The sequence below is a fragment of the Oncorhynchus mykiss genome, chromosome 8 (genome assembly GCF_013265735.2).
Source record: "Oncorhynchus mykiss isolate Arlee chromosome 8, USDA_OmykA_1.1, whole genome shotgun sequence".
Classification (NCBI taxonomy): Eukaryota; Metazoa; Chordata; class Actinopteri; order Salmoniformes; family Salmonidae; genus Oncorhynchus; species Oncorhynchus mykiss.
The window spans coordinates 18,423,908-18,439,128 of NC_048572.1; the positions used below are offsets into that span (position 1 = coordinate 18,423,908).

Consider the following 15,221-nt stretch of genomic DNA (forward strand, 5'->3'; position numbering starts at 1 on the left):
ATTGTCTTAGTCCGCCTTATTGTCCGCCTCCGTGGCTTACTCACCATGCCCACCCCTCTCAATGACCCCACTGGACAGAGGGGCTGCTTGGGACAGAGGGGCAGCTTCTCGGGACAGAGGGACAGCTGCTCGAGACAGAGGGACAGCTGCTCGGGACAGAGGGACAGCTGCTCGGGACAGAGGGACAGCTGCTCGGGACAGAGGGACAGCTGCTCGGGACAGAGGGACAGCTGCTCGGGACAGAGGGACAGCTGCTCGGGACATAGGGGCAGCTGCTCGGGACAGAGGGGCAGCTGCTCCGGGCGGAGGGGCTCTAGCGGCCCCTGGCTGACTGGCGGCACTGGCGGCCCCTGGCTGACTGGCGGGCACTGGCGGCCCCTGGTTGACTGGCGGCACTGGCGCTGGGCTGACTGGCGGCACTGGCGGCCCCTGGCTGACTGGCGGCACTGGCGGCCCCTGGCTGACGGGCGGCACTGGCGGCCCCTGGCTGACGGGCGGCACTGGCGGCCCCTGGCTGACGGGCGGCACTGGCGGCCCCTGGCTGACGGGCGGCACTGGCGGCCCCTGGCTGACGGGCGGCACTGGCGGCGCTGGGCAGACGGGCGGCACTGGCGGCGCTGGGCAGACGGGCGGCACTGGCGGCGCTGAGCAGACGGGCGGCACTGGCGGCGCTGGGCAGACGGGCGGCGCTGGCGGCGTTGGGCAGACGGGCGGCGCTGGCGGCGTTGGGCAGACGGGCGGCGCTGGCGCTGGGCAGACGGGCGGCGCTGGCGGCGCTGGGCAGACGGACGGCGCTGGCGGCGTTGGGCAGACTTGAGACTGTTCTGAGGGCAGAAGGGGGCTGCAACTGAATATTAGGAAGGTATTCTTAATGTTTTGTACACTCAGTGTATGTCCTGTATAAGCTTCCATTTTCTTTCCCTCTCCTCCTCCCTACTCTCTGCTCAGAGATGATGGCTTCATGTAAAGCCTGAGGTGTTCTGTCCAGACAGAGGGTGTCCCAAAATTGTCCAGACCATCCGTGTAAAGAGTGGTGATAAAAGGCTCTCCCCCCAGGGCATAATGTGACAGTGTATACTAGTGATTCACCCTTCCCACCTCATCACCCCCTATGAAATATACATGCTTCCATCCAGGGCGTTTGGTCCCTCTGCAGCTCTCTTGCGGCTAGCCCGACAGACTCTGAGGCATGCCAACCTTGAGTTTCCACAACCACTCCATTAATATTTGACCTGGATCTGTGGATGGATCTGGTTTTATCCCCTATCTCCTCTCCTCTTTGTTGAGAGACAGATTACACAACATATGGTAAAAGTTGACACCTCTTTAACTTGTTTTAATCAATTGTCATCCCTTCTGCTTTTTATTTAATTTAAAGCAGCCTTAGATCCTTCAACGTTTTAGATCTTTCAATTAAATATATTAATGAATTTGGTCCTACTAGATCCTATATGAATGGCCTTTACTTTAACTAGCTTCTGTTCATGTTCTGCTTTATAATTGGTTTTCCATGAAGGACCATTGATCTGATTGGTTGAGCCAATCTGATGAGAAGAAAAGTGATACGGATATGGGGTTTCTATATGAAACACTGTGCTGATGGCTATCAGTCTGTTCCTATATGAAACACTGTGCTGATGGCTATCAGTTGGTTTCTATATGAAACACTGTGCTGAAGGCTATCAGTTGGTTTCTATATGAAACACTGTGCTGATGGCTATCAGTTGGTTTCTATATGCAACACTGTGCTGATGGATATCAGTTGGTTTCTATATGAAACACTGTGCTGAAGGCTTTCAGTTGGTTTCTATATGAAACACTGTGCTGATGGCTATCAGTTGATTTCTATATGCAACACTGTGCTGATGGCTATCAGTCTGTTCCTATATGAAACACTGTGCTGATGGCTATCAGTTGGTTTCTATATGAAACACTGTGCTGATGGATATCAGTTGGTTTCTATATGAAACACTGTGCTGATGGCTATCAGTTGGTTTCTATATGAAACACTGTGCTGATGGATATCAGTTGGTTTCTATATGAAACACTGTGCTGATGGATATCAGTTGGTTTCTATATGAAACACTGTGCTGATGGCTATCAGTTGGTTTCAGGCTGTTATTCTGCAGCAGAGGAAGGGGAGGAGAGAAGGAGTTAACAACAATACAAGCGCCTATGGCTAGCAGGTGTTTTCTGTTTTCTCAACAGGAGGGAAGGGGGCAAAGAAAGAGATGAAAGAGGTTGGGTTCAAACTAAGGGAGCAGTGATGCTAAGCTCAGTCCCTAGCCTGTGTTGAGGGGTCCGCAGTGAGCAGGATTCGTACTGGGCTGAGGCTCTGTTGTGGCTGTCTGTTTGTCTCCTGCTGTGAGGGCGGTCTCATAGCTGCCTACTGAACGGTAGAATAACAACACTGTGAGTGGTCTTGCAGTACTCTGTGATAGGGTTGTAGCTGACTACACACTGCTGTGTGTGTGTGTGTGTGTGTGTGTGTGTGTGTGTGTGTGTGTGTGTGTGTGTGTGTGTGTGTGTGTGTGTGTGTGTGTGTGTATGGCGTGCTTGCCATGCTCAACATCTCCAGTCATCTACACAGCAACAACCTGTTCCATTTGGCTCCTTTGGAATCCCCTTTAGTACTGTGCTGTTACCAGAGGCAGCTTTGACTGTATTCAGTTAACAACATCCTGCTTCCACAGATTACTCTGACATTTACCACAACACAAGCCAAGCCCTCTGACCGGATAACAGAGATCAATACAAATGTCGATGTCTAGAAGCCAATCCAATCTCTCTCTGCTGCCCAGCGGCTATGTTATGAGATAGATTATCAAGCAACTTTGAGCATTTTAAGTGATGCTACAAGTTGAAGACGATTAGAGATGCTGTGGAATCCACCACTGACCGTTACAGTTATCTGATTTTTGGCTCTCTTCCTGTCTAGGGCTTGTTGTGGTGTATTACAGTGTTAGCCCACTGAGTCATTGTAGCATTCGCACGTCGTTTTGCGGAGCCAGGGATTCATTGGTTGCCAGGTCACGGTCAGAGGCCAAATACTAGCCGCTGTCTGATATGTTATTTATTATATGAGACTGGATAATGTCACAGAGATTCCTTTTTATCTGATCACTGTATCTGTGTGGATTTAGCCTTAATCTACAACTTTAAACCAATATGTGTATTGCTCAGTTGTTTAAACTTTAATGGATTGGGAATCCTGATGCTCTTTCTCTCTCTCTCTCTCTCTCTCTCTCTCTCTCTCTCTCTCTCTCTCTCTCTCTCTATTTATCCTTTCTCTCTCTCTCTCTCTCTCTCTCTCTCTCTCTCTCTCTCTCTCCATTTGCCATGCATGCGACCGTCAGTCAGTGATGATGTGGGAAGCAGGTTCTGGACCTTGACCATGCTCAATGGGTGGCCATTGTGTGTCAGCTGTGCTGATTGATGGAAGGGAGGAGGGCTTCCTATAATTTGGGCCTTGTTTTTTCCCTCTGGCCAAAGGGAAGCATACTGGACCACATTCTTTCTCCCATGTGTCTTAAGTGACTGCAGACTGCACTTCCTTCTTCTATCAGAAGAGATGGAATAGACACAACACACCAGGCCAGGAGGCTTGGAAAGAGGGAAAGAGAGATCAGAGAGAGGGAAGAGGGAGAGAGAGAGAGGAGATAAAAATAAGGATAGAGAGAGAGACAGACAGAGACCGACAGTGCAAGGGAAACAGGGCTCTTATTGAAATTAGAGGTTGACCGATTATGATTTTACGACACCGATACCGATTATTGGAGGACCAAAAAAAGCCGATACCGATTAATCAGACAATTTTTTACATGTATTTGTAATGATGACAATTACAACAATAGTGAATGAACACTTATTTTAACTTAATATAATACATCAATAAAATCAATTTAGCCTCAAATAAATAATGAAACATGTTGAATTTGGTTTAAATAATGCAAAAACAAAGTGTTGGAGAAGAAAGTAAAAGTGCAATATGTGCCATGTAAGAAAGCTAACGTTTCAGTTCCTTGCTCAGAACATGAGAACATATGAAAGCTGGTGGTTCCTTTTATCATGACTCTTCAATATTCCCAGCTAAGAAATTTTAGGTTGTAGTTATTATAGGAATTATAGGACTATTTCTCTCTATACCATTTGTAATAATACACAGAAATGTGAGCCTTAGGTCATTAATATGGACGAATCCGGAAACTATCATCTTGAAAACAAGACGTTTATTCTTTCAGTAAAATACGGAAATGTTCCGTATTTTATCTAACGGGTGGCATCCATCAGTCTAAATATTCCTGTTACATTGCACAACCTTCAATGTTATGTCATAATTACTTAAAATTCTGGCAAATTAGGCGGCCCAAACTGTTGCCTATACCCTGACTCTGCGTGCAATGAATGCAAGAGAAGTGACATAATTTCACCTGGTTAATATTGCCTGCTAACCTGGATTTCTTTTAGCTAAATATGCAGGTTTAAAAATATATACTTCTGTGTATTGATTTTAAGAAAGGCATTGGTATTTAGGTTAGGTACACATTGGAGCAACGACAGTCCTTTTTCACGAATGCGCACTGCATCGATTATATGCAACGCAGGACACGCTAGATAAACTAGTAATATCATCAACCATGTGTAGTTATAACTAGTGATTATGATTGATTAAGTTTAATGCTAGCTAGCAACTTACCTTGGCTTCTTACTGCATTCGCGTAACAGGCGGGCTCCTCGTGAGGCAGGTGGTTAGAGCGTTGGACTAGTTAACTGTAAGGTTGCAAGATTGAATCCCCAAGCTGACAAGGTACAAATCTGTCGTTCTGCCCCTGAACGAGACAGTTAACCCACCGTTCCTAGGCCGTCGTTGAAAATAAGAATGTTCTTAACTGACTTGCCTAGTTAAATAAAGGTGTAAAATAAAAAAATAAAAAAAATAACGAAATTACCGATTTCCGATTGTTATGAAAACTAATTAATTAATCGGTCGACCTATAATTGAAATCCTGAATATTTTCAAATGACACGTTTGAGGGCAGTCGTGGCTGAGGACTAGATAGCTGAGGACTAGATCAGCAGTCTGTCTCCAAGGGAACACTGCAATTTACAGTCTGTTTGTCTGTTCTGGTCTACACAGACAGTGTTATTTTCATGTTTATTTTGTAGGCTGGTAAAGAGATCACATCAATGGTCACAGGGTGAATAATTCTGTCCTGTGGTAATCTTCCCCAGCACTTGCTAGTTGATAAACTTTATACGCTTTAATTTTGTGCCAATACCATCACAGCCAAGGCATAAACAGTCTCTACAGAAGGTATTTGAACATGTTTTCTTGTCTGTAGGTGTGTTTACATACCAGTATTTGAAGACCTAGGTTATACCATAAAAGGAGACTATACTTGGTTTAGTAATAGTGTCGGAAGAAACATAGAGATGTCCTACTGGAAATATGTCCTGTCTCCTTATTAACAGACAGAAGCAACATCCACACTCCCCCCACCTCCCACCCATAGGACCGGCCAGTCGATGCTGGCAGTGATGTTATCATGGAATAATGGATGAGTGAATACCCCTATGACCGATCCTCCATGGGTCCCCTTCTCCCCGACTAGCTCTCCTTCCCCAACACGAGTGTATATCTGAGTGTATTTTTTTTCCCCTGGCCGTGAAAGAGACACAGTGTTTGTGTGAGTCATCCAGAGCTCTGCTGTGTGTGTATGCGTGCGTGTGTGTGTGTATGTGCGCGCGTGCGTTTGTGTGTGTGTGCGCGTGTGTGTGCGCGTGTGTGTGTCAGGCTATAAACCTCCTAGTGCTCCTTGAGAGACAGCATTTCTCTAATGAGACAAGGACATGTCATCTGAGGAGAGAGGAGAGCAAACCAAGAACAATGTTAAAGTACACCTCTATTCCATGTATTGTGGCTTGTCATCAGCCCTGTAACCTTCCTTTTCCTTTTCAGACTAGATGTTCTATTGATTTACAAGCAAGTTGATAATCCCTCTTCTTCTTCTCTGTGTTTCTCTCTGTTTCTCTGTGTTTCTCTCTGTGTAGAATATAGATAATGGGCTGTGTACAATGCAAGGATAAAGAAGCAACGAAACTCACAGACGACCGAGACACCAGCATCTCCCAGAGTGCCACAGGCTTCCGCTATGGCGCCGATCCCACGCCGCAGCACCAGCACTATCCCAGCTTCGGGGTCACCGCCATCCCCAACTTCAACAACTTCCAGGCGCCTGTCGGCCAGGGGATGACCGTCTTCGGAGGGGTCAACACCTCCTCCCACACCGGGACCCTACGCACCCGTGGCGGAACAGGTAGGGGTGTCCATACGTTCCCCTTTAGCCCCTCTCCTGACTTCCCTGGACCCGCTTCACCTCACAGCCCAGTCCCGGCCCCTCGGCCCTGTGTTTGAACGTCCGGCCGGCGCTTGCACAGCCCTTTGTAGGGTGGGTTCATTGTTTACATAGAGAATATTCCCAGTCAGGATATCCTTTATGTTTCACTGAGCCTCTGCTGCTACAAGAGGAGCTACAGCGTTTCCACTTAATTAACACAGCTTCCATCAAGTGTGGATTATTTCTGTCCCAAAATGATCCAAATCCACTGTCAGTTGCAGGGGACAAGGGGGTTTAACTTTGGTACAAACTGTCTCTCTCTCTCTCTCTCTTTCTCTCTCTCTCTCTCTCTCTCTCTCTCTCTCTCTTTCTCTCTCTCTCTCTCTCTCTCTAAACCACTTTCATGACAAAATAGTGGTACTGCCTTGTCTGTCTAACAGGCAGGCACCATTTTGCATTTCAAGCTCATAGATGAGGTGCCGTTTGTGACATTCTATCGGGAATCATTTGATCTGTTTGCACTTAGTCAACAGTCTGAACGGAAATTCACAGCTAGTACTGTATGTACCGTGACCTTAAATTACTGAATTGAATGGGCCTCACTCACATGCCAATCCTCAGATTACTGTAGTAAATATATAATAAATAATAAACCATGCATAACCAAAGCCTGGTTGTTGTATTCTGGCTTGCTAGGGGTTTCTTGTAAGTGGAGGAGATGTGGAGGCATTTCTTCAGAAGTCATGCAGTCTGTTAGTATCTTGTGACAGGTAGATGCATCAGAGGTGTGGCATGCAAAATCCCCCTGTGTGCATCCTCTCTCTCTCTCTCTCTCTCTCTTTCTCTCTCTCTCTCTCTCTCTCTCTCGTTCTCTCTTTCTCTCTCTCTCTCTCTCTCTCTCTCTCTCTCTCTCTCTCTCTCTCTCTCTCTCTCTCTCTTTCTCTCTCTATTACTCTCTCCCTCTTACTCTCTCCCTCTTACTCTCTCTCTGTTCTGTGTCATGTGAAAGGCAGCAGCTTGTTCTCTTCTCACTGCTACTATCCCCAAGGGCCTTGCTCTTAAAGCACAGACTATTCATTTCCACCGTACACTCAACACTGTCCCAACACTCAAAAGACTGTCTAGGCTTCCACCACCACCATATTGCTGTGGTGCATCAAGTCCTTTCAGATCAGGGAAAGGAGATGAATAAAGAAAGCTCTTTAGACTTGTGGAGACTTATGCTGAGAGATTCAGCAGACTGCCTGGGTAGATGGAGCAGGCTCAGCCCCTCTCTCTTTGGACTCCCTCTCAGCCTGTCTCCCTGTTCTCTCTCTCAGCCTGTCTCCCTGGACTCTCTCTCTCACTCAGCCTGTCTCCCTGTTCTCTCTCAGCCTGTCTCCCTGGACTCTCTCTCTCACTCAGCCTGTCTCCCTGGACTCACTCAGCCTGTCTCCCTGTTCTCTCTCTCAGCCTGTCTCCCTGGACTCTCACTCAGCCTGTCTCCCTGTTCTCTCTCTCAGCCTGTCTCCCTGGACTCTCTCTCAGTCTGACTCCCTGGACCCTCTCTCAGCCTCTTTCCCTGGACCCTCTTTCAGCCAGTCTCCCTAGATCCTCTCTCATCCTGTCTCCCTAGATCCTCTCTCAGCCTGTCTCCCTAGATTCTCTCTCAGCCTGTCTCCCTGGACACTCTCAGCCTGTCTCCCTAGATCCTCTCTCAGCTTGTCTCCTTTGACACTCTCAGCCTGTCTCCCTAGATCCTCTCTCAGCCTGTCTCCCTGGACACTCTCAGCCTGTCTCCCTAGATCCTCTCTCAGCCTGTCTCCCTAGATCCTCTCTCAGCTTGTCTCCTTGGACACTCTCAGCCTGTCTCCCTAGATTCTCTCTCAGCCTGTCTCCCTAGATCCTCTCTCAGCTTGTCTCCTTTGACACTCTCAGCCTGTCTCCCTAGATTCTCTCTCAGCCTGTCTCCCTAGATCCTCTCTCAGCTTGTCTCCTTGGACACTCTCAGCCTGTCTCCCTAGATTCTATCTCAGCTTGTCTCCTTGGACACTCTCAGCCTGTCTCCCTAGATCCTCTCTCAGCTTGTCTCCTTGGACTGTCTCCTGCTGAAAGATTGTATGAAGGACCTTTTCCATTCATAATTGCTGCAGTGTTTGTATGCTACCTTTCAGGTGAAAGATGTCCAATACTGTATGAAGGCTTATTTCCAGCTATTTATACTGTCACCAATTTAATGGATGATTTCACATTCAATTCACTACAGCTTAGTATATCCACTGCATCCAGAAATGACTGCAGACTCTAGTATAAAAACTACCGTGCACCCAGCTTCCCTTCCAGGGTCAGTCAGTTCAATGTTAGTCTCTCAGACTCTAAGGTTCATTTGCTGCACTTCCTAATCGCTTGAGTGCTGACGCTGTGTGTTTTCTCTCGGCAGGAGTTACCCTCTTTGTGGCACTTTATGACTATGAGGCGCGGACAGAGGACGACCTCAGCTTCAGGAAAGGGGAGAGGTTTCAGATTATCAACAGCACGTAAGTACAGCCACTTATCACACATCACACCTACTGCACTGACAGTGGGAAAAGGTCTATATTCTAGATGTAAATATCATATTAGAATCACTCAGGTAGCCTGGCTGCCTAGGTTTATCACTTTGACCGGGAAAGGTGTTGGAATGACTGTAAAATAAGTTTTATTTCCATTTTCAAGACATCAGCATTTAAATTGTATGGAACAGGCAGGGGTCTTTAGTTTGAGGTGGGGGATGTGGAATGGTTTTGTGTTGTTCTTCAGTCTGCTTTAGTTTGAGGTGGGGGATGTGGAATGGTTTTGTGTTGTTCTTCAGTCTGCTTTAGTTTGAGGTGGGGGATGTGGAATGGTTTTGTGTTGTTCTTCAGTCTGCTTTAGTTTGAGGTGGGGGATGTGGAATGGTTTTGTGTTGTTCTTCAGTCTGCTTTAGTTTGAGGTGGGGGATGTGGAATGGTTTTGTGTTGTTCTTCAGTCTGCTTTAGTTTGAGGTGGGGGATGTGGAATGGTTTTGTGTTGTTCTTCAGTCTGCTTTAGTTTGAGGTGGGGGATGTGGAATGGTTTTGTGTTGTTCTTCAGTCTGCTTTAGTTTGAGGTGGGGGATGTGGAATGGTTTTGTGTTGTTCTTCAGTCTGCTTTAGTTTGAGGTGGGGGATGTGGAATGGTTTTGTGTTGTTCTTCAGTCTGCTTTAGTTTGAGGTGGGGGATGTGGAATGGTTTTGTGTTGTTCTTCAGTCTGCTTTAGTTTGAGGTGGGGGATGTGGAATGGTTTTGTGTTGTTCTTCAGTCTGCTTTAGTTTGAGGTGGGGGATGTGGAATGGTTTTGTGTTGTTCTTCAGTCTGCTTTAGTTTGAGGTGGGGGATGTGGAATGGTTTTGTGTTGTTCTTCAGTCTGCTTTAGTTTGAGGTGGGGGATGTGGAATGGTTTTGTGTTGTTCTTCAGTCTGCTTTAGTTTGAGGTGGGGGATGTGGAATGGTTTTGTGTTGTTCTTCAGTCTGCTTTAGTTTGAGGTGGGGGATGTGGAATGGTTTTGTGTTGTTCTTCAGTCTGCTTTAGTTTGAGGTGGGGGATGTGGAATGGTTTTGTGTTGTTCTTCAGTCTGCTTTAGTTTGAGGTGGGGGGATGTGGAATGGTTTTGTGTTGTTCTTCAGTCTGCTTTAGTTTGAGGTGGGGGATGTGGAATGGTTTTGTGTTGTTCTTCAGTCTGCTTTAGTTTGAGGTGGGGGGATGTGGAATGGTTTTGTGTTGTTCTTCAGTCTGCTTTAGTTTGAGGTGGGGGATGTGGAATGGTTTTGTGTTGTTCTTCAGTCTGCTTAAGTTTGAGGTGGGGGATGTGGAATGGTTTTGTGTTGTTCTTCAGTCTGCTTTAGTTTGAGGTGGGGGGATGTGGAATGGTTTTTCCTTCTCAGCAGGCTTTAGTGACACACTGAAAAATGTCATTTGATATATTCTCTCAGAAGTATGACTGTCTGTGTCTGTTTAGGTTTGTGATTTCCCAGCTCCTCCTCCACTGTCCCCATGTTTATGTTCACCCATGTAGTTTTTCAACCTAAAGCCCAGACAGCACAGGGGATACTCACCAGTCTCCATACCCGTCAATACTGCTTTAACAGCTGACATCCTGTCCTTTCTCCCGTGTGGAAGGGCTGCTCCTCATACCCCAGTAGCACACGTTTAACCACCACCACCCACTGCCCACCCATCTAGAGCAAAGGCAGGAAGACATCATCATTAGGACCCTCTCTATGCTATCCTCCCCTCTTCCCCTCCTCCTCTCCTCCCTTCATCTTCTCCTCCTGGCCAGTGGCCAGTCAGAGCTGCAGCCTCAGCCCTCCATCATCCACCCTCCGTCCGCCCACGCCTCCCTCAATTCTAACTTCCCTCCCTGGCAGCATCCAGGCACTGTTCTAGCTTGGCACACTGCCCCCTGCTGGAGAGAAGAGTAACTGCACCCATCCCAGGCCCAGTCTCTCCCTCTCAGGCCAGGCTGCCTGGCAAACAGACAGTACATGGTAGATGCCTGTTCAGGCAGGGAATCACGTGAGCAGCCATGGGAATCCTGTGGCTACTGAGCACAGGGTCTGTTGTGTTGTATTATGGTGGCATCTTCTCAATGAATCGCTGAGCTTGGTGAATGCAAACAACACGTTACAGGGAAGCATCCCAAACAATAAGACTCAAGTGTTTATAATGTTTGATTCTGATTGCTTAGAATAGTTTCCTATAACATGATTGCTGTAACAAGAGGACACGTGTATACGTCTTCATCATGCAATTGCACATTTAGCACATTTTTTCACAGTCTGTTTTTGTAAAACTACCTCAGAAATATGCAGGAAATACCACAGATGTTTTATTTAATGATTACTCTGTCATTAGCAGTGACCACAGGGAAAGAAGTTAGTTGAAGCATAACAGTACTTCTGGAGATGGGAGAAGGCTGGTTCTTTGTTTGTTTACCCATGTTGTTGTTTTCTGTCTTTGCGGCGCAGCCGACTTGGTTTAAAGAGCGTTTGTTTAAGAAGACAGAAGTGGTGAATGGACTGGGGTCCATCCCGTCCCTCTCTGTCTCTCTCTCTCACTCTTTCGCCTGCTCTCTCTGCCTTTCTCGCTCCTCCTTTCCTCCCAGCAGTCCATCATTCCTCTCAGCTGTTGGCGTTAGCGTGTTAGCTTGAACACACTAGCCCTCCAGATGTAACATCCATTGTCCTCTCAGAACAAATGAAACCCGTCATGTTTTTATTCAGGACAAATGAAAGGCCGCTACTAGGGATGTAGTAGTAGACAGTGGTAGGTGGTTCTGTGTGTGGGGGAGACTATGTTTGAGGGACCAGTGTTTGTGTGTGTGTGTGTGTGTGTGTGTGTGTGTGTGTGTGTGTGTGTGTGTGTGTGTGTGCGTGCGTGCGTGCATGCGTGTGTGTGTGCGGGCTAGCAAATAATGGACCACTCCTTAAGGCATCACCTATGTCTCCTGTGCTTTCCATGTGTGTTTTTGATGGTGTTGTGGAGGAGTCAGGGGAAAGGGGAAAACAGGGAGGAGGCTGGGGAGGAGAGGATCAATGAATGAGTGGTGCGGTACTGTGGAATACATTGACAGGAATACAGGGAGATTAAGAATGTAATGCAGTCTGGTGCTGAAAAGAAGAAGGGACTATACTGTGTTTGAGAGACAGCGAGGGATAACAGTTAAGTGTGTCAGGAAGTGGAGATATAAAAAGAAAGATGAAATGAAATGTGCGAGGGAGAGAGGGATGTAAACGAGGCCAGTGTGTTGGGAGGACAGGAGAGTGAGCGTGATGGAGAGACGGTTGTTAGAGGGAGAGAAAGAGGACAGGAGAGAGGCGGTAATGGCTGCATGGGCATGCAAGCTGTGGTCGTTAAGAGCTCTCCCTCCCTCCTTTCAACCCCTGCTTGTATTCAGACAGTGCTGCCAACACATGCTGCCTCCCTACAGTATAGGATTCCATATGAACAAGGCATGTACTGCTACCCAATGTATTTACGTCAAATGCATTATTGATCACAGCGGTTCATTTGTTATTTCTATAGCCAATCTCCTAATACATAGTGTACATGAAACCATCTGATCCCACGTGGGTTCCTTTGGTTAGCAAGGGTTAAACCCTTTAAGCCTCACCCCTACCATGACTGACTAGTATTGCACATGTGTATTGATCAATACTGTAGGGAATGTCATGTAATGATGCTTTTCCTCTGCTCTCTCTCTCTCCATCTATCGCTCTCCCTCCCTTTCTCTGCCCCCCTTCTCTCTCTCTCTCCCTCAGTGAAGGGGACTGGTGGGATGCTCGTTCCCTCACCACCGGTGGAAATGGTTACATCCCCAGTAATTACGTGGCTCCAGTGGACTCCATCCAGGCTGAGGAGTGAGGAGCAATCTGTCATACTGGGTTTCATTGGGACACTTTCTGACAGAGCTGAATACATGGCACACCAGACACCAGGTCACAAAGTGACATTCTCCTGTCACGTCACTCACACACACACACACTCACACGCACACGCACACACACATACACACTCTCTGTCTCTCTAACCCTCTCTCTTCTCACTCTCTTTCGCTCTCTCTCCTCTGTTTTCTATCTGAGACAACAGGGAGAGAGGAAGATGTCAGAAGTTTAGACAAGCGCAGATATGCTCTCTATATCTCAGTGCCTGAAGTTAACAGTCAAGACAAGGCTCTGAGGAGAAATGTAAACATACTGGGATTTGTACAGTATGTCTCTGCAGAGCTGGCACTTTCACCGGCTCATTAAAAACACTTTTATTAGACACTATAAAAGAGAGGAGAGTTGTGTGAATTGTTAAATGCTGTGTTTTCAGATATTTGAAATGTCAGAGACAGTGTGAGAGTTTTTCCCGAGTGAGTGTGTGTGTGTGTGTGTGTGTGTGTGTGTGTGTGTGTGTGTGTGTGTGTGTGTGTGTGTGTGTGTGTGTGTGTGTGTGTGTGTATATATATATATATATATATACCTTGGTGTCAGACAGTGCTACAGGCCCCTTCCCCCACCTCACTCTCCATCAGACTCTGGTGAATAATGATGTAATTATTCTATTGGTGCACCACAAGGTACACTATAGCATGATGGACTTAAACAGCCAGGGTTTGTATGGGGGGTGGTTCAATCCACCAACACTGACTTATTACTGTAAGAGACATGTCATGCTCCCTCTCTATATGTATTTAGCCAGTGTTCAGCCTCTAGTCTCAGAGACCACGTCCACATGGGGATTTATTGGCAGTGTTGCAGTGAGAGTTTTAACTGGCCCTGTGACTGGTGTCACAATCAACGTGTCTCTGATCGCTGTGTATCAGATGATCATTTTTAAACTCAAAGACCCTTTACACACATAGTCTGTACCAAACCAAGATGGATGGTTTATGATTGTGCCTCCCTCACTCGTTGTTACCCACTCTTCATAGCTGGTACTTTGGGAAACTAGGCCGGAAGGATGCAGAGAGGCAGCTGCTGTTCACTGGTAACCCCCGTGGCACCTATCTCATCAGAGAGAGCGAAACTACAAAAGGTAACCACCAACTCATCTAAGTGAAGTACCCAACTGTCATACTTGAGTAAAAGTAAAGATACCTTAATAGAAAATGACTCAAGTAAAAAGGAAAGTCACCCAGTAAAATACTACTTGAGTAAAAGTCTAAAAGTATTTGGTTTTAAGTATACTTAAGTATCAAAAGTAAAAGTATAAATTATTTTAAATGACTTCTGTTAGGCAATCCAAATAGCACAATTGTCTTGTTTTTAAAATGTATTTAGGGATAGGGGTAGTCAACGGCACACTCAGACATAATTTACAAATGAAGCATGTGTGTTTAGTGAGTCCGCTGCATCAGAGGCAGTAGGGATGACCAGGGATGTTCTCTTGATAAGTGTGTGAATTGAACCATTTTTCTGTCCCGTTAAGCATTCCAAATGTAACAAGTACTTTTGGGTGTCAGGGAAAATATATGGAGTAAAAAGTACATCATTTTCTTTAGGAATGTAGTGAAGTAAAAGTAAAAATGGTAAAATATATAAATAGTAAAGTAAAATACAGATACCTCAAATGAAGTAGTTACTTTAAAGTATTTTACTTAAGTCCTTTACACCACTGCCTGTATGGTAGGACAGCTGTCTAACAGAATGTTTGATATACTGTTCATTTATCCAACTGAGCAGCTGACTATTCTATAAAATCTAATTCTGTATCTGTTAATACTATCAATCATTTCCCATGACCCTCAGTGCTACTGCATGATGTAAGTGATTGTTTCCCAGTGACACTCTACTCCCCATCTGTGTGTCCTACAGGTGCCTTCTCCCTGTCCATACGAGACTGGGACGACGTGAAGGGGGACCACGTGAAGCATTATAAGATCCGTAAGCTGGACAGCGGTGGTTACTACATCACCACCAGGGCTCAGTTTGAGACCCTACAGCAGCTGGTACAGCACTACTCAGGTGAGAGTCAGAAAAGGTCCAAGTTGCACCATTCATACACCATTTGTTAGACATATATGACTGAAATGCATACGATAGCCATATTGCCTCAAAAATTGCTAGTTTATCATCGGTTTCAGTGCAGGCCTGGAGTTGCAGTAACAGTGAGCTGACCAAAACAGTCAGTTATACCATTCATACACCATTATTAGAATGTTTATTAGACATCTATGAGTGGCGTAGCTATGATGACCTGTTAGAGTTACAGTAATGTACAGTGGAACTCCTCCAGGCAGAGCTGTAGTCATATTGGTGTTATGGTATAGTGGAGACAGGATATGGACGTAGCAGATGATTGGAAAGCCTAAATAGATACAAGAGACTTCTCCTCTGTCTGGTGTCCATTTCCTTGGAGTG

At 46.2% G+C, this 15,221-nt stretch overlaps 1 protein-coding gene across 3 annotated transcripts in view; it reads left to right on the forward strand.

Annotated features, from left to right (window-relative positions):
* LOC110529523 (tyrosine-protein kinase Fyn) overlaps positions 1 to 15,221 on the forward strand; it is an 86,697-nt gene that overhangs the window by 61,120 nt on the left and 10,356 nt on the right. For all 3 annotated transcript variants that reach the window (XM_021611768.2, XM_036984916.1, XM_036984918.1), the window contains 5 exons: positions 6,052 to 6,317; positions 8,758 to 8,854; positions 12,636 to 12,734; positions 13,793 to 13,896; positions 14,676 to 14,825. In XM_021611768.2, the coding sequence (XP_021467443.1) occupies positions 6,062 to 6,317; positions 8,758 to 8,854; positions 12,636 to 12,734; positions 13,793 to 13,896; positions 14,676 to 14,825 (706 nt within the window). In that variant the 5' untranslated portion in view covers positions 6,052 to 6,061. The remainder of the gene's footprint in view (positions 1 to 6,051; positions 6,318 to 8,757; positions 8,855 to 12,635; positions 12,735 to 13,792; positions 13,897 to 14,675; positions 14,826 to 15,221) is intronic.